Genomic DNA, 19809 nt, shown 5'->3' on the forward strand with positions numbered 1-19809 from the left:
TCCTTCAAAAACTAGCGGTTACAGCCCAGTCCATCTTAGATAAAGCCTTCCCCACTGTTGAGCACATCTACATGAAACAATCACAGGAAAGCAGTATCCATCATCAGGAACCCCCACCACCCAGGACATGCTCTCTTCTCACTGCTGCCATCAGAAAGAAGGTATAGGAGCCTCAGGACTCACCCCGCAAGGTTCAGGAACAGCTACTACCCCTCAACCGTCAGGCTCTTGAGTGAAAGGTAATAACTTCACTTGTCCCATCATTGAAATGTTCACACAACCAATGGACTCACTTTCACGGACTCTTCATCTCATCTTCTTGATATTTATTGCTTATTTATTTACTAGTATTATTTCTTTCTTTTTGTATTTGTACAATTTGTTGTCTTTTGGACACTGGTTGAATGCCCAAGTTGTTGTGGTCTTCCATTGATTCTGTTATGTTGTTCTATTGTGGATTGATTGAATATGTCCGCAAGAAATGAATCTCAGGGTTGTATACGGTGACATATATGTGCTTTAATAATAAAGTTGCTTTGAACATTGAGCATTCAAGCCCCTTCCTCACCCGCCCACCCACCAGATCACTAACTGAACATCACTCTGTTTATCAATTTTATCTGTTTTTTGTTTAATTTTTAATATTGCCTTTTTGTAATTAAAAATCAGTTTATATTGTAGAATCCCACTAACGTTTTGTGATTTATTATTATGCATAGCTTTTCTTTTGTATTGCCATGGCTAAAACAAATATGCCAAGTCCAATTCAACTTGTTCCCTTATACAATTTTAAAAAATCATATGCATAGTCTTCACATCCAGCTCATTTTATTTTTACAATATGATAATGGTATCAACACTGTCAGAATATCCTGTTTCCCTGGGCAACAATCCCATTCTGAAGCTTTAACATTTATGGGGATGATTCCCTCAGTATGAGTGACATAATAAATTTATCAGGAAAATTTTCAAGTTGAATTGTAAATGTCTACTATAAGATCATATTTATGAACTGACTGCAAAGGGCAATTAGAGGAAATTGTCCTACTAAGTTTTGATGATCAAAATTCAAAGTAAAATTTATTGTCAGAGTACATACATGTCACCCCACACAGCCCTGAGATTCTTTTTCCTGTGGGCATAATCAGTAAATCTATAAAACAGTAACTGTAAACAGGATCAATGAACAATAAAATGTGCAAATGCAGATATAAATAAATAGTAATAAATAATGAGAACATGAAACGTAAAGATAAGGTGTCCTTAAAATGAGATCATTGGTTGTGGGAACACCAGAAATAGAATCAGTGTAGTTATCCTCTTTTGCTCAAGAGCCTGATGGATGAGGGGTAGTAACTGCCCTTGAACCTGGTGGTGCAAGTCCTCAGGCACCTGTGCCTTCTACCTGATGGCAGCAGTGAGAAAAGAACATGGCTTGAGTGGTGAGGACCTTTGATGATGGATGCTACTTTTCTACGACAACATTTTATGTAGATGTGCTCAATGGTTGGGAGGTATTACCCGTGACGTGTTACGCTGAATCCAATATCATTTGTAGGATTTTCTGCTCAAAGGCATTGGTATTCCCATACCAGGTCATAGTGCAGCCAGTCAACACACTTTTCACCACACATCTATAGGAATTTGTCAGAATTTTTGACATGCCGAATCTCTGCAGACTCCTGAGGAAGTAGAGCTGCTGTTGGTGCTTTCTTTGCCATGACATTCCAATGATGGGTCAAGGACAGGCCCGCTGAGATAGTGACACCCAGGAATTTAAAGTTACTGACGCTCTCTACCTCTGATCCTCCAATGAGGACCAGTTCATGGACCTCTGGTTTCCTTCTCCTGAAGTCTACAATCAGTTCCTTGGCTTTGCTGACATTGAATGAGAGGATGTTGTTCTGACACCACTCAGCCAAATTTTCAATCTCCTCCAGTATGCCGATGCATCACCACCTTTGACGCAGCCCACGACGGCGTTGCATGCAACAATGTTGCACAGCAACCAAAGGAAACCGTACAGGACTCTGACACTTCTGCGCAGATAAAATGTAATTACTAGCGACAGGGAGTTCAAAACACTAAGCCAGTGTCTCTGATAGCCATAACTGGCCAGGTAAATGAATTTTACTGACAAGTGCTGCCATTTTGTGGCTGTTGTAAAGCTGTGGTGCCAACAGCTACATTCCTGCTGACTTGGTGATATAATGTACAGCGTGGTGCCCACTTTCCTCACCTGTTGTTCCTCTTTCAATGTTATGTTCTGGTCTGAACTGTATAGGTCTGAACTGACCTTGAGGAACGGAGATTTTGTTTGTAGACTGGGCTGTTACTGCTTTTCACACTGACGCGAGCCAATTCAAACTCTTCAAGGTGGTTTACACCCAGAAACATGCACTAAAATACAACCCACACAACCTCTAATAGGTTCATACTCATTCTAGCACAGCCAGATATCTGCCGCACCTGACCCAATTGCCTTGTATTGTATGTAGGAGAGAAGGGCAGAGTGCAGAGAGAGCCTCCTCCCCTCATTACAAAATATGGTATAGGAATCCTGGTGCAGGCAATAAGTCCAGGAAGCTTGCCCTGTCTGCCTTAGGATTGGGCAAGCTAACCTGAAAAATGGACTGTGTGTGTCTCTCCCCCACCCCTCTCTCTCTCTCTCTATCTCTCTCTCCCCCCTCTCACCCCCTCTCCCCCTCTCTCTCCCCCCTCTCTCTCCACCCTCTCTCTCCCACCTTTCTCTCCCCCTCTCTCTCCCCCTCTCTCTCCCCCTCTCTTTCCCCCTCTCTTTCCCCCTCTCTCTCTCTCCCCCTCTCTTCCCCTCTCTCTCTCTCTCCCCTCTCTCCCCCTCTCTCTCTCCTCTCCCCTTTTCTCCCTCTTCCCCCCAAAAAAAGGTTTATTTAAAAGGTTCAAAGGAACGTCTAAACAGGCCTCATGCATTTTGGAAACAAGTCCTGTGGACTGATAAAGTTAAGATAGAACTTTTTGGCCACAATGAGCAAAGGTATGTTTGGAGAAAAAAGGGTGCAGAATTTCATGAAAAGAACACCTCTCCAACTGTTAAGCACGGGGGTGGATCGATCATGCTTTGGGCTTGTGTTGCAGCCAGTGGCACGGGGAACATTTACTGGTAGAGGGAAGAATGAATTCAATTCAATACCAGCAAATTCTGGAAGCAAACATCATACCATCTGTAAAAAAACAGAAGACGAAAAGAGGATGGCTTCTACAACAGGATAATGATCCTAAACACACCTCAAAATCCACAGTGGACTACCTCAAGAGGCGCAAGCTGAAGGTTTTGCCATGGCCCTCACAGTCCCCTGATCTAAACATCATCGAGAATCTGCGGATAGACCTCAAAAGAGTGCATGCAAGACGGCCCAAGAATCTCACAGAACCAGAAGCCTTTTGCAAGGAAGACCGGGTGAAAATTCCCCAACCAAGAATTGAAGGACTCTTAGCTGGCTATAGAAAATGTTTACAAGCTGTGATACTTGCCAAAGGAGGTGTTACTAAGTACTGAATTGCAGGGTGCCCTAACTTTTGCTTCGGGCCTTTTCCTTCTTTGTTATTTTGAAACTGTAAAAGATGGAAATAAAAAAGTTTTCTTGCTTAAAATATTAAAGAAATGTGTCATCTTTAACTTTATGCCTTTTGGAAATCAGTTCATCTTTTACTCGCTTAGCTATTCACAGTTACAGAAATTTTGACCAGGGGTACCAAAACTTTTGCATCCCACTGTATTTATTCCTTGTTGCCCTTGGAGTCCTGCTTTGTGCAGGTGACTGTAAGTGACAGGAGTAAATAAGAATATGTTGGTTGGAAATAATGTAGGAAAATCAAGTCCAAATGCTTTCCCTGCTGATGTTTCAGTTCTCTTTCATTGTGCATCTTATAATAGTCAACTGTAATGGCATAATGGGAATCCCAACTGGCGTATAACTCAGGGATCCTCACTTCTAAGTGAATGCAAACTACAATGATGTATCTTTGATATTGAATGCATCTTTGATTATTCCCAGCAATAGTGGCTACAATATTGATTAGCTGTGATTGATGTTGAGCAACGGTTCAAAGGGTTCAAGGTCTCAGCCAATGTTAGGCCCACAGAGTGCAGCTGAGCTGAGCATTGTGGTTTAAGCAATGGGCCGCTCTTCAGAAAAGGCAGAGGATTTTTAACAAGCTTTTACCAATGAGAGGTTCACAGAATCATCAACTGAAATGTTATATTCAGGGTGGGGGATGGGGGGGAACAGCAAACTGAAGGGATTCTGTACACCATCTGGGCTTTCTTGGCTGTTTATTGGTAAACTTTGTTGGTGTTGATGATTGTAGGGTCAGAGAATATTTATTTTATTGTTCTGTCATTTTTTAATCTCCGGTATAATTTCTCTGGTCTCATTTTGTAAGAGACCCTCAATATCTTCCATTAATCTTTTTAGTTGAGAAGCTTTTGAAGTCCAGTTAATACAGTTTCATGTTGTATTATTCCCAATTTCTACTTCCCCCTTTCTTATCAATACCTAAATCTGACTTTTCTGAATTCTGAAATTTTCCTATTTACTGCTCTTCATTCCAACATTTTAAGTATTTTCCTTTGAAAGTTTTCTTTAAGTTATCTTATTAATCATTTCTAATCACAACTTGTTCTGTTAAATTTTTAAGCACTAAATGGATATGTATTTATTGTAACGAATATTAACGCAGTATTAGTCATTACTGTTTAATTAGTTTCTTAATCTATTATAGCTAACTCAACCTCATACCTTTGAAATTTGTTTGGCCTGGATTTAAGTTTTTGGATTCAGATCAAACTAAATTATTTTTAATCATTGCATGAAATTCTTCAATATTATGATTACAATTCCATAGAGTTACCTTCACCACCAGCTTTTTAATTAACCCTTTCTCATGTCACAATATTCCATATACTATAGGCTGTTCCCTTGCTGGTTCCTTAACATAGTAATCTAGAAAACCATCTCTTACAGAAATCATAAATTTATCCTCCTTATTACTCCTACAAAGATGGTTTGCTCATGATTTTTATATTGCCCTGCTACATCTCTAATCTCCTGATTAATGCAATAACAACCTACATTACCACCACTGCTTCAGACTGTAGAGAACTGTAACCAATATATACAGCCCCTTGCTTTTTTAAGAGCTGCTCCCACATTTTGAGTTCCTTATCTACGATCCTTTCTCTATATTACCTTTATCCCATCCTTTATTATTATGGCTACCCTTTCTCCTTCTCCATTTTGTCCATTTTTGCCAAAATTAAGTTCCTTGGAATATTTTATTTCCTTTCTGAGCCATTTTGCAAAGGTGTCCCCATGACGGCTTATCCGATTATCCCCATTTACTTCTACTTCGACATTTATTCATTTAGTTTGCTGTGAAATCTGAATGCGTCCAAGGAAAGAACTTCAAATTTGTGTAGCCACCATGTTCTCTCTCTGACTCTTATTAAAGGTGTGTTCTTATGTTTATATGCATTTTTGTTCATGATAGAACCTGGAGTCCATAGGACACTCAAAGGTGCTATGCAGGTTGACTCTGTGGTTAAGAAGGCATACGGTGCATTGCCCTCCATCAATCGTGGAATTGAGTTTAAGAACTGAGAGGTAATTTTGCAGCTATATAGGACCCTGGTCAGACCCCACTTGGAGTACTGTGCTCAGTTCTGGTTGCCTCACTACAGGAAGGATGTGGAAACCATAGAAAAGGTACAGAGGAGATTTACAAGGATGTTGCCCAGATTGGGGAGCATGCCTTATGAGAATAGGTTGAGTGAACTCGGCCTTTTCTCTTTGGAGCGCCGGAGGATGAGAGGTAACTTGATAGAGGTGTACAAGATAATGAGAGGCATTGATCGTGTGGATAGTCAGAGGTTTTTCCCCAGGGCTGAAGTAGTTAGCACGAAAGGGCATAGTTTTAAGGTGCTTGAAGTAGGTACAGAGGAGCTGTCAGGGGTAAGTTTTTTACGCAGAGAGTGGTGAGTGCGTGGAAAGGGCTGCTGGCGGCAGTGGTGGAGGCGAAACGATAGGGTCTTTTAAGAGAGTCCTGGATGGCTACATGGAGCTTAGGACAATAGAAGGCTATGGGTAAAGCCTAGGTAGTTCTAAGGTAAGGATATGTTTGGCACAGCTTTGTAAGCCAAAGGGCCTATATTGTGCTGTATGTTCTACGTTTCTCTGTTTCTATATTAACATTACTTATTTCGCTGCAGTGCATTATCACATTATCCTGAGTGCTGGCACTGAATAGGCAATGCAAAATTCAGAAATCATGCACGTACCTGCAGAGATCAGTAATCTATACCTCTAACTGTTCTGTTTCACAAATGTGCCACTTTCCGTACCCCTAAATTAAATGTGTGTCTATCAGTGAGCTATCAGTTTGCTTATGCACTCTGCAGTCCTTGCTGTTGTCCACACCAACTTCAAGAATGCATTGAACACATTGAAGGGCTGAAGCTCCTCCTGTGCCACCTTTTGGATTCTCATCATGTCTCACTCATACCACACTTCTGTTCTGCTCGACTGATGCATGCTTACAATACTTAATCTATTATAAGGACTCTGTAAAGAGGTGATTGCTTTCAGAATCACAGAGTCTGAATCTCAATTTCCATTTCATCTACTCTGAACAGAAATTCTCCAAGCTGCAGGCACCTACTTCAAATATGGCTGCCTTGAATCACAGAACTTTCAACAGCTACCACATAGAAGAGCTGCAACACATCACCTGCTCTAACTGTTTTAATTTCACTTTATTTACTTAGCAGTTTAATTCTTTAAACATAAAGCTGAACCTTTCCCCCTACCTCCACAAGATTCTTTACTTACTGGAGGCTATACTGCACTGATGTACGTTTGCTGGGCACCTCATAATGTTCTTGTGCTGCCAGCCCATACAATTTTATCCCTCAGCTGAGGCATGCTACTATGCAGCACAATGGTAAACATTGGCTTGACACTTGCAATCTCACAAATTAACATTCTGCAAAAGTAGCAATCTGCATTGGACGTCAGTTAATCTTGCCTGGCAACCAATGTACGTTTTGTTCAAATTTAGCCTCCATGTTTCTTTAGTTATAAAAATTCCTGCTTCTTTTGACAAACCTATTCAATGTTAAAGATGTGCAATTATAGCAGCATTAAAACCAGTAAGAGTTAAGAATTAGGATAATAGAGAAAAGTTAACTCCATGGCTGATGAAACCTGAAACTTGGAATGAATCGTCTCTCTTCAGCGGTGAAAAATCAAAATAATGTTGAAAGCCTCTGCTTTGAAAATTTGACTAGTTTATGTTACTGGTCATTATAATAGACAGTGTCGCTCAAATCATCAATAGCATAATCATATTTTTCTTTCTGCTTCTTAGCTGACAACAGATTCAGATCGCGTTCTGATGACCACGATTGCAATGCCAGTATTTAGCAAGAAGAATGAAACAGTGAGTATACATTCAATTCATTGCATCCAGCAATTGACCTTATTTGTAATCTACAGCAAGTGCAAAGAATATGAGCTCAGTAGTAGAGTCTTTTTTGAGGCAAAGAAGATATAATGTCCAAAGCATGGTTTTAATTCTGGGATGATGTTGATAAAAAGCATAACATGGGGGTGTCATATGCATCATGAAATCAACCAGCAAAGACAATTCAGGAGGCTTAGAAGCATACCTCCTTGGGATATCCTGTGCCTTGGGGAAGAGAGAGGGATAAATGGGAGTGAGGCAGTTATTAGAGAGTAAACTGAAAGCTGAAAAACATACAAAAGGTGTAAGTTATTAGTAATAGTCAATCAATGGAGTTCTTTTTATGGGAGATAATTATTTTGATCTTTTTATTGCCTTGTCAGCGCACTCAAGGTATTCTTCTGGGTGTGGTGGGAACCGATGTTCCAGTAAAAGAGCTTTTGAAAGTTATTCCAAAGTATAAGGTAAGTCTACCGATGAAACCTTTGTGTTTATGGTCATTTGTAATATTCCCCTGGACTTTCTGAGATTCATCCATGAAAAGTACTGTTGATAGTTGGTAGAAACCTCAGTGAAATTTGAGCCAATTTCATTTCGAAGTCTTCTAATCTTATTTTTTTGGATACAATAATGTTTATTGGTAGGAAGCAAAGTGTAAAGGTGGACAGGATTTTAAGTCACAGGAAGCCTGTTTGCAGTAAGATTCTTCAAGTCAGTGGCAGGGTACGGGTCTTCCATAGTTTATACAGGAGCCTTAACTAAAGAGTTTGGAGATACTGTAAGAACTGGCGGTATGGTTGATAGCCAGGAGGAAAACTGCACTCTGATGGAATATATCAACACATGATGAAGGTGGCAGGAAAGCAGTAAAAAGTATTCAGGCCAAGGAACGATGAACAAATAGTCAACGAATGGCGAAGCTGAGAGTACTTAAGGGATGGAAGGACACGTTTACAGATCACTCAAATTAATTGCAGTGATTAATAAACTGCATGAATAAGTGGTTAGATCACAAACAAGGGAAAATCTACACATGCTGGAAATCTGAGCAACAGACACAAAATGCTGGAGGAACTCAGCAGGCCAGGCAGCATCTATGGAAAAAAGTAGGGTCGACATTTTGGGCCTGAAACGTCGACTGTACTTTTTTCCATAGATGCTGCCTGGCCTGCTGAGTTCCTCCAACATTTTTTGTGTGTTAATAAGTGGGTAATAAGGTTAATAAAGAGGTTAATATACTGCACCAGAATCTCTGGTCCCAGATCAGCCTCTACAGCCACTGAGAACCCGCCAATAGACAACCTCTTTAGAGAACATCATACTCGACTCGAGTGATGGCACTGCCAATGGGCCCCATGTTAGAATGCACTATGGACTTTAAATGTTTATATTTCTATTTTAATACATGTGATTTTGAAAAATCTATATACTAGGATTTTACTAGCAAGGCTATCAGAAGTTAAGCTCATCAGTTGCAAACACTTGAGTTAATAACATTGCTTTATGCTTAAAGTTGACATTAAGAATTCTATGATATTTATATCCAAATTTTAGATGTCTAAATTAATACAATAATAGTAATATTTTTCTCTGTGGTGGTTAAAATAAAGTAGGAGAGAACATTTGGGGTTGTGGGTCTTCTGTAAGAAGTTTAAAAGTGTTTCTTTTTAGGAGTCCACTGGAGCTACTGCTTTTAAGTAACATGTCTCTCCACACTAATATCCCTTCACTGATTCCTCAGTTGTTTTTCTTCACCTGCAGCTCCAAGCAAACTTCATTTCCTAAGAATCAGTATGGGGTAAAGCATTATCATAAATGGCAGTTTAGAGTTTTGTTATGTCTGAAGTCATTTGAATCTTAGAATATTCTAGTTAGAATGATAAGTATTGCATATATATTCCAAATGTTAAAAAAGACCAAGTCTGGTAAATATTTAAAACTTCAAAGTTCAAATATATTATCAAAGTATGTATACCATATACAATTTTGAGATTCATCTTCTTGTAGGCCCCCACAAAACAAAGAAATACAATACAGTCCATGAAAAAAACCCGCACAACAAAGACAAACATCCAATGTGCAAAAGAGGACAAATCGTGCAAACAATGGGGGAAAAGTAAGCAGTTAATACATAGAACATGAGCAGCTGAAAGTGAGTCCACAGGCTGTGGAGTCAATTCAGCGCTGAGGTGGTCCAGGAGCCCCAGACTTTCAAATTAATGAGTTATTAATTAGAAAGTGAGGATGTAACTGGCCTAAAGTACACTTAGGATGCTATCTGATTCCTATGTTTCATTCCTCAGAAACTAAACCTTTGGATTGTCTGATAATTGAACTAACTTTTTTAAACCAAAAAAAAATCTGAGAGTTCTTGCCTAGTGAAATGCAAAACAATGCACTATAAAAACAGGTGAACAATAACCATCCAATGCCACCAACACCAAAACACAGCACACCTAATTTCGAAAACTGAAGTTAGCAACGTGAGTTAACAAACAAATTAATTGCTTACTTTTTTTCACATTGGAAGCTGCAAGAACAAAGTTAGGCTGGATATATCAGTATTATTTCAGTGGAAGTTTATTTGTAAGTGAAAACTTGTATTACACTCGTGTTAAAGCTACACTGGTGAAACCAGAGCAGGACTGAGGAATTTCTCAGCTAGAATGGTTCTTCTCAATGATTGAGAGAAGCACTATTTTGTTCAAACTAGTTAATAATTGCATTAACCAGTCTGTAGTCATTTGAGTTTATTTTGAATGACATTTTATAAGTGCTCTCAGTTAATAATGGGTAAGTCACAGTGCAAGGTAGTACATGGGTCTTATAGGAACCTGTTTGGTATACTGTATTAACTCTCATAGCTTCATATTAAATGCACTAACCATGTTTTAGTATGTCAGAATTTTTATACAGTGAAGCCTGATTGCAGCTTGTTTAACATTATTTAATTGCAGCTAGGTGTTCATGGATATGCCTTTGCAATAACAAACAATGGCTACGTTTTAACACATCCAGATCTGAGGCCACCGGTAAGAAATCTTTCTGTAGAATTGGCTGGAACTGGCTACGTTGATCAATATTTTGTGATCTTGCTGTCTTATTATATTCTCTTTATTTTTGTGATATAAAGTATTTTATTGCTGTATTGATATAGAATTTATTAAATTTCCTTGGTTTGAGGTGCCTTTGTTTGAAGAAATTTGAGTTGGGAATAATCCAGTTCATCCTGTGAGAGTTGCCAGGGAGATGAATGAAATTAATGGTGAGCTTTTGGTAGGACTTTGTAAGAACTTGCCATACGTCCTCTCCGTGGAATGCATGGGTTTCTCTGGGTCTTCCATTTTCCTCCCACAGCCTAAAGACGTAACGGATAGGTTAATTGGTCATTGCAAATTGTCTTGTGATTAGGTTAGAGTTAATTCGGGGTTGTCAGGGGTTGCTGGCGGTTCATCTCGAAGGGCCTGAAGATTCTGTGCCGTATCTCTAAATAAAATAAAATAGTTGCTAATGTCTTCTTAAACATTTGAGAGTATACCCATTTGCTGCAGGTTTATCTTATCCAATGGTTCAGACCGTGCATTCACAACAAAGCAAAGACAACTGAGGAAAGTGGCCTCAAAGGTTTCATGACCATTGTTGTGTGGTTTTATTCTTTCCTAATGTTGGTTGCTGCTGGCTCCAGTATCTTGAAACAGTGATGTCATCAAGCAGGGACGGCAACCAATCACACTGAGGAATTCTCACACATTGTACTAGGAAGTTGAAGGCTTTAATTTAAACTAATAAATACTGAGACAAAGATGATACATTGTAAATTAACCTTAGAAAAAATATCTGGGTTTTATTATTTTAAAAAGAATGGATTTTGATAAAATAATTAGAGAGAATTAAATTCAGCAGATTAATGTTAGTTTTATATACCATTTCATTTTTTTACATGGCTTAACACACCTTAAGAACTCTCTTGCAACTTATTTTAAAAAGACTTGACATTTTCAGGACTTTTGAACAGCAAATACCTAAGGTTAATTCAATTTTAGTTACTAGTTTATAGAAGTCTGCTGCAACTTCTTCCATGATTTTGCAGTTAACTACACCTTTATGTACGAGGGGTGATTGATAAGTTCATGGCCTAAGGTAGAAGTTTAGAAAACCTAGCACATTTACTTTTCAACATAGTCCCCTCCTACATGTACACACTTAGTCCAGCGGTCGTGCAGCATATATATCTCTTCTTTGTAGAAGTGGTCCACAGCAGGGCTGATTGTTAAGTTCGTGGCCTAAGGTAGAAGGAGATGAGTTATTAACTTCAAACTTTCTGCGTTATCACTCAAAGAGTTGAACTGCATGTGCATATAACGAGAGCGTCTTGGACCTCCAGGTGGTCCATAGCAGGGGCGAATGATAAGTTTGTGACCTAAGTTAGAAGGAGATGAGTTATACCACTCTCATTACATGCACGTACAGTTCAAATCTTTGAGTGAAAATGCAGGAAGTTTGAAGTTAATAACTCATCTCCTTCTACCTTAGGCCATGAACCTATCAATCACCCCTGCTGTGGACCACTGCTGGAGGTCCAAGATGCCGACTTCTATAAAGAAGGGATCCGTATGCTCCACGACCGCTGGACTAAGTGTGTAAATGTAGGAAAAATAAATGTGCTAGGTTTTTAAAAATTGACTCTTTCGACCTTAGGCTACAAACTTATCAATCACCCCTTGTAGTCCACATTTGCTGTCAGATGACTTGTATATTACCGATAGCCTTGTAACTCTCATCACCAATTCCAAAACAGTGCTTCTACTGTTGAATGTGCATTTTAAAGAACATCTTCAAAATTATGTTTAGAATCTTGATGTGCTAGTTTGTAGTAGGATGCCGTTCTATCATTGGAAGGGTTACTTATATGCAATCAAATTATAACTCCTAATAAGATAGTAATGTATCTGATATGATTTTTCTTTTGTGCTGTGCATCAATATTTGGATTCAGTTTGAATCCTTAAAGAAGCTAAATTGATTTAAAATTATAAACACCATTTCTACTTGTTTGATTTTTTTTCCAGCTGTCAACACACAAAAAAAACATTTTAAACATTTTAGTTAAAACCATAATTATAAAACCAACATTTATTCTAAAGCTGCAGAACTTAATTAATAGGAATCATGAAAATAGTATACTGTAAATTTGCATTTTGTTATTAATGTGTAGATGAAAGGTAGCTAATCTGATAATTAAAATTCAAGATAAATTTAATCTTTAATATAAACATTAGTAGATGATAGAAATGCATTTATATTGCACTTTGTGAATGAGCCAGGTAACAAAGAGGGACAAGGAACATACCTTCAACTAAATTTTCAGTGCTTTTGCAATTGGCAGCAATTAACCTTAAATGTTACCAATGCCTACAATATTTAAGGTACACCTAGCTTCCAAGATGATATTTCAGAATTAATGTGTAGACGTCACATCAAGTGTCTGGCCTCTCAAGATGATTTATTGCTCCAATTTCAGGGAACCCACTGTATAGTTGTCACAAATCATAAGCAATTGCCAATCAATCACGTTGTTCTATTGAAAACACGGATATGCACTGTATGTTTTTTATTGATGCAGGTTGTGATTATAAATCAATTGTAGATTTAATTTCACAGTCAAATGACTACATTCCACGAGTTAGAGGGGGAGAGATCTGGTGTCAAGTATGTGTACTTGTTTTATCCCTTCCTGTAGTGTTGGCTCTGTAATAATCACCTGTAATGTTTTTTTTTGTGCTGAGAGAATCTATAATCCACCCAAAAGTAGGAAAGAACATTCATTTACATGTGAACTCATCCATACTTTGAAAGCAATAGTGAATGAACATTTGTGTGTTTTTAACAAAAATGTGATCCATATGAAGATAGCTGCTTTAAAATTCTTGTTTGCAGTTTTATAATGGTTGAACCTAACCTTTCAGCCTATTTTAATTCAGGTCTTCCTGTAATGGCAATCATTCATTTAGTTTCTTTAAGCAAGCTGTTCTATTGTTATTGCTTTGATATTTTTCCAGATATTTATCTTATATATTAATTGTTCTTTTCTGATTTCTTCATTTCAACACTGAAATTACCTCTTACAACATGATTCTCGATGTTTAGCTCCTTTCTCAATTACTTGCTATTGAACTGGTTCATGTCCACATGGAACAAGCTTGGACGATATTCATATTTGGCTGATTAGTGGCAAGAAGCATTCACAAAATCTCAAGTGCGGGATAATGACCTTTTCCAACAAGAGAGTCTGCTGAATGACTCTCATTCCTCAGCTTTATCTGTGTACCTGTATAGGCTTCAAATTATTTTTCCTTGAGGGCATATACAATTGAAAGTTCCAATTGATTTTAATTCCATCACCACTTACAAATTCTCACTGATAAAGCATAATCCTGATGTGAACACTCATTACTGTCCCTTCAATTTTCCTTTCTCAAATCCTGAAAATTCTTGTCATTAATATTTTGTAGCACTTTCAACACTCACCCGTCGTAGTGCAACAAAACAGCTCACCAATTCTCCAAGAAACTAGTGATAGTAAATATAGTTCCTTAATATGCACTTACAGAATGTGGTGTCTGCATCAGTTATCATCAGGTTGTTGAAGGTTGTGAGTATGTAGTAAAATCAGAATAAGGTTTAATGTGAGGTAGTGTTCATGGGTTCAATGTCCATTGAGAAATCGGAAGGCAAAGGGGAAGAAGCTGTTCCTAATTACTGAGTGTGTGCCTTCAGGCTTCTGTACCTCTTTCCTAATGGAACAATGAGAAGAGGGCATGTCCTGGGTGGCGGGGTTCCTTAATGATAGATCCTGTCTTTTTGAGGCACTGCTCCTTGAAGATGTCTTGGATACACGGAGGCTAGTGCCCATGATGGAGCTGACTAATTTTACAACTCTCTGCAGCTTACCTTGATCCAGTACAATAGCCACCCCACTCGATACTAGACAGTGATGCAATCTTTATAAAAGGAAATTTTCCTTGTATGGGATAGAAGATGGTTAAGCCTTACAGTTCCTGTAATCAGTGATATATTAGGGGAACTGCACTTACTACATTCAATTTTAATTTATTTGACAGTCATCATTATTTGCACATATTTATATACAGTACTATGCAGGAAAATTATATTAACCTTGAAATAAAGATCAGATTTTTCCTCTACTTATCATCCATAATCAGTGTAATGATTTGTGAAGGAAGCTCTGGCTTTAATACTTCGATCTTATGCCACTATTAACTTTAATATTCTTTTTGCCAGAAGCAGAAAGACTCATTTTGTTCTGCTATCAGTTTATCCATTTGTTCCTCCTGAAACTTGAACCTGTCAGCTCACTAACCTGAAAACAAATCATATCAGGTTCTATCAGGATTAGTTCAAAATTCCTTTCCTTACAAGTTGAAATCTATCTCTGTAACTTGTAGTTAGAGTTTATGTAGAAATATAAATGTTGGGCACGTCACTGAAGCAATCCGACTGATGAACCGGTTGTAAAATATGAAAATGAATATAAAATTTTGGAGATAGTGTTACATATTTTCCATGGATAGGAACTTCTTTTCAAATATTTTTACAAATTTATTCTCAAATTTACACTAAGACGTATGTGCCAGCACATGTCAACTGGAGAACTACTAGAATTCAGGCTCTGAAGCTGAACTCTGGTCCAGATTTCAGTATACTGGCTGCGAAATGTAGAAGTCTGGAATGGTTTGATACTGGGAGGACTGAATTTGTCACTGTACACTGCTGCTGAATTCCACACAGGTTTTAATGGCTGGGCCCAATCTTGCCAAGGAGCCAGACTGGTGCAGAATCAGAAACCCCATGGAGACCCCATAGGATGAAGATTTAGGAAGCCTTACAGTTAACTTTATTATAAAATTATTTTCTTAATTGAATATGTCCAATTAATTTTATATTTTTGTTGTTTTCCTTTATTACTTTATAAATGGCCCTGAGTGTTGGAAAATTGATAAACAATTACATTCAATGACGTTTTAAGCTGGCATTGCCTCTTGCCCATCTTTGCTGGTCGCCAGGGGGGGTTTCAGAAGCTCCATGATTTGCTAATTGATACTTTAAATTCGATGGGCAGAGATCATTCAGATGTGCCTTCTGCATTCAGCCCTGTTAAGTGCAATGGATTTAGACAATAATTCGCAATGGGGGAACTGGATCAACATGATCCAGGTCCATTTTTGCTATTTAACCATCATACTATCATTCAGATATCATCCAGTCGGACATGATGCCTGTGCCTGTTTGATTTTGAAGTAGCATAGAATTTACCTTAATCTGCAATAGTTTCAATCAAATGTTTGCTTTATTATTATTTGCCTTGCTTCTTTTTCAGAAGTTCCTTCATCTCTGACAAAGAACAACCAATAATTTGGTTCTAGTATTTCACCGAAATTTGCTATGGTATCCTATTCTCAGGCTCACTAATGTGAGAGCCTGGATTTCCCTCTTCCCACACAGCTGGTTTTGCAAGAACTCGCCAATCATTACCATCTCACTGTAATCTGAGTCACGGATTGTAACTGTAGCGTGGAATCCTACTCCAAAATCAAAGCGTTCATGCTGAGGTACAAAATGAAAGAATTCCTAAATGCTATATAGAATTTATAGGATTTAGGAATAAGCTATAAATCTGTGTTTTTACTTCACACAAGCTTCCCCCATTTCAATTATGCTCTTCCAGCTACCTTTATTTCATCTATTCCTTTCTCCTGCATGTACAGTATGCATCCTGCATTTAATCACGTAGCTGTTGTCTGCAGTGGAATATTTCTGAGGCACCAGAGGAGGAGTCTGTCCATTTAAACTACTTACAGATCTGGGAAACTATTCAGCATATCTTAAAATAGTCATCCAGCAAATAACCCTACTCTTTTTCGTCCTATTGCTGGATCAACTAATGTTTTCCATGGTTTAGACATGTGACCAAGACTCAGAAGCCTACTCTATATGTTAATCACACAATCTGTGAAAAAAAATCATCTTCTTTCAGTCCCACTGTCACTCGTGCTAGATTCAAGCCATGTCACTTTATCTCACTCTTGAAATATTTAGTTTAAAATAATATTTTATATGTATCTCCCCTATAATATTTAGCAGGTGACTGAAGGGAATGTGAATGCTGGTTGAATGCAAGTAGTGATATTATATAGACAATTGGAAATTTTAGATACATTTTAAGCTAAAGGCATTCAAAGTACTTATGCACAGCATTTTAAGATTCTTTATGACGATATTGCCAAGGCCTTAGAAATTATTTTTCAGTGTTCTATTAAGTGTGGGTAAGTGGCAGAAGGCTGGAGAGTAGCCAGTTTATTACAGGTTTTTAAAAAGGGAATACAGAACTAATCAGGGCAATTATAGGCCAGTTAAACTAACATCTGTGGTACAGAAAATTTTAGAGTCTCTAATTATGGATGAAATTACCATGAATCCAGATATTGAGAAAACTGTTAAACAAAGCCAGCAGAGGAGCAGAGAATGTAAAAAATATTTAATGGACCTCCAAACTCTTTTTTTAATTTATGGAAGGTGAAGGGAATGCTGTGGATATGGCATTTATGGACCAGGGAGGTTTTAAAATCTGCGATATGAAAGTTTACAATAGGAGACAAAGGGTTTGGAATTAGGTGCAAAATAGCAAACTGAATTAACGTTTATTAGGCAGGATAGAATAAAGAATAGCGGTAATGCAGTTTTAGGAGTTGATAAGCAGGTAATATTATTCTGTAACCAGCTCTTTTCGTTGTGTACACCAATAATTGGCATTTATATAATGAGAGAGTGCAGGTGAAATCTGTAGCTACCTGCTTTGTTTGTTTTTCTATGCATTTACCCCTGAGGTTACATGTGCAAACTGAAACATTTTGAAGCCCATAAAGTGCACAGGAAAACCAGACAAATGCCTTTAACCCTGAGTCTCACTGCTAAACTACTTCCCCCAGTTCCCTTGTGTCTCCTATTTGCTTGAAAAGGATTGGAAGATATCAGTGGCTAACAAGGTCTATTTGAGGTTGCTTCATCTGTGACAGAAATTGCAAGGGAAGAAAATGTGTACTCGTTAGTGCACTCCTTTTGTTCAAGTCATAAGGCCAAGAATTAACTTATATTGTATTATATTATATTAGCTTACTATTCAAGTCATAAGGCCAAGAATTAACTTATATTGTATTATATTATATTAGCTTACTATTGTTTACAAATTGTATGGAAAAGCAGTTTGCATAGGATTCTGTCTCTTTAATTCAAACTGCACTTTGTTGCTACACTGTCCGAACACATTTTCTGACGCATTTGAAAATAAGCATTAAATTATTTTTATGATCATGCATTTAAAGAACCAGTTATTATTCCTGTTTAGACTTATATTCCTTGGAATGTTCTGGTGTGGAGTTAATCATGCCAATGCAACCAATTTCATTCCTCTCTAGAAGCCCTGTCTGCAACGTGAGATAACCTGGATTTAACCTTGTATTATGCAAAAGTTTATGCAACTATTGCATTACTATTTAACGGTAAAATATTAAGATTATTTAAAATCAGAGATTGATGCTTCCATTTAAATTAAAAAATCAATATTCTTGAATATTAAAATAAACATATTTGAGCCCCAAAGAGGAAAAAGATTGCTATTCTTTTGCAACCTAACGTTAGATATGTTTTGAAAGTGATTAGTTTCAGATAATATAATTATAAGTGGCTTAGCATTTAAATGAAGAAATTAGACTCTGTATAGTAAAATATTTGGATTTAAGTATTATATTGTTCCAGCATGGATTCATCCATTTCAGAGTTACTTTGAAATAACACCATTGACAGGCAGTGAACTCTTCCAAGAAGAGATATTCAAACCACCTATCCTATGATAAACATGAGATTACCATTAGCAGTCACCCACCACCTACATGCTGGAAATATCAGCGCTGAGGACATCTTTTACTAGACAAATAATCTGAATACTACAGTAACAAAAGCAGTTCAGAGGCTAGATTTTGTGAGCATGACTTGACCACGGGCTTTCCAAGTCAGGAATATAATGGAATACTGTCAGTTTGCCTGGATGTGTGCAGTTCCAACAACACAGAAGCTACTTCTCACTATTTAAGATAAGCAACCCGTTTGATTAGCAACCCCTCTACATCTTTATACCTCATGTCTTACCATCAGTGAACACTGCAGCTGTAGTGTGCAGCCGTACCTAAGGAACATCTCAAGGCACATCTTTGGCATCTCCCAACCACGGTCAGCAACATCTGGAAAAATATCAGCATCTATTATGACTGGGTCAGATCCTAGAATTTCCCATCCAGCTGTACAAAAATTGCACCTTCACCAACTGGCTACTGTGAATGAAAAGGAAGCTTCCTATCACATTCTCAAGGATGGGCAGTAACTGGTAACCTTGCCAGCTTTGATAATATTCCATGAAATATTTCTTAAAGAGCTATAAAGGTGGATATTTCAGTAATTGATTTCCAAGGCATAGCTAATAGGTATTCAGTAATATTTTGGTGAGTAAATTATCATTATTCCAGCTCTACTATTATAAAATGCCATGCTTCTAAATTCTGGATAATTGATGCCTTCCAGGCATTTTGAATACCTGGATTTTTTAAAATCTTCTTTCATCCATTCTCCTTCATAAAATTCAGGATTCTGTATCTCAAACATAGTAACACCTAATCACCATTTTCAGAGTTAGGTCTGCTTTATTTTTCAAAAATTTTCGTAATGGCTTGCATGATGGCAAGGCTGTTGGTCTTGTTCACAGAAATTAAATAATGACAAACTTCTTTAAAGCTAATTTTCATATTTTTATTAATAATACATTAATGTTTATCATATCCTTTGTTCTAACTTTTTCACTAAAATAATACTAATTGTATATTCTTGGTTCTGAAACATTATTTCAATTTTTACACCAGATTACATTAATTGAAAGGTACATTTTATTCAAGAAAATTGAAAGAAAAAATGGAGAGATCAAAAGTGTAATATTATATTTTTTAGGTAAATGGACATTGCCCCCATTTAAATATATTGGTAATCAGAATCAGAATCAGGTTTATTATCATCGGCATGTGTCATGAAATTTGCTAACTTAGCAATGCAATACATAATATAGAAGAAAAATAAATAAATAAGTAAATCAATTGCAGTATACGTATATTGAATAGATTAAAAATCATGCAAAAAAGCCGGAAATAATATATATTAAAAATGTGAGGTAGTGTTCAAGGGGTCAATG

General features: G+C 37.4%; 1 protein-coding gene across 5 annotated transcripts in view; it reads left to right on the forward strand.

Moving 5' to 3' along the window:
* Window positions 1-19809, forward strand: part of cacna2d3a (calcium channel, voltage-dependent, alpha 2/delta subunit 3a) — a 797416-nt gene that overhangs the window by 524825 nt on the left and 252782 nt on the right. For all 5 annotated transcript variants that reach the window (XM_072280402.1, XM_072280404.1, XM_072280403.1 and 2 more), the window contains 3 exons: window positions 7405-7476; window positions 7884-7964; window positions 10458-10532. In XM_072280402.1, the coding sequence (XP_072136503.1) occupies window positions 7405-7476; window positions 7884-7964; window positions 10458-10532 (228 nt within the window). The remainder of the gene's footprint in view (window positions 1-7404; window positions 7477-7883; window positions 7965-10457; window positions 10533-19809) is intronic.

Source organism: Mobula birostris, chromosome 16 (genome assembly GCF_030028105.1).
Source record: "Mobula birostris isolate sMobBir1 chromosome 16, sMobBir1.hap1, whole genome shotgun sequence".
Lineage (NCBI taxonomy): Eukaryota > Metazoa > Chordata > Chondrichthyes > Myliobatiformes > Myliobatidae > Mobula > Mobula birostris.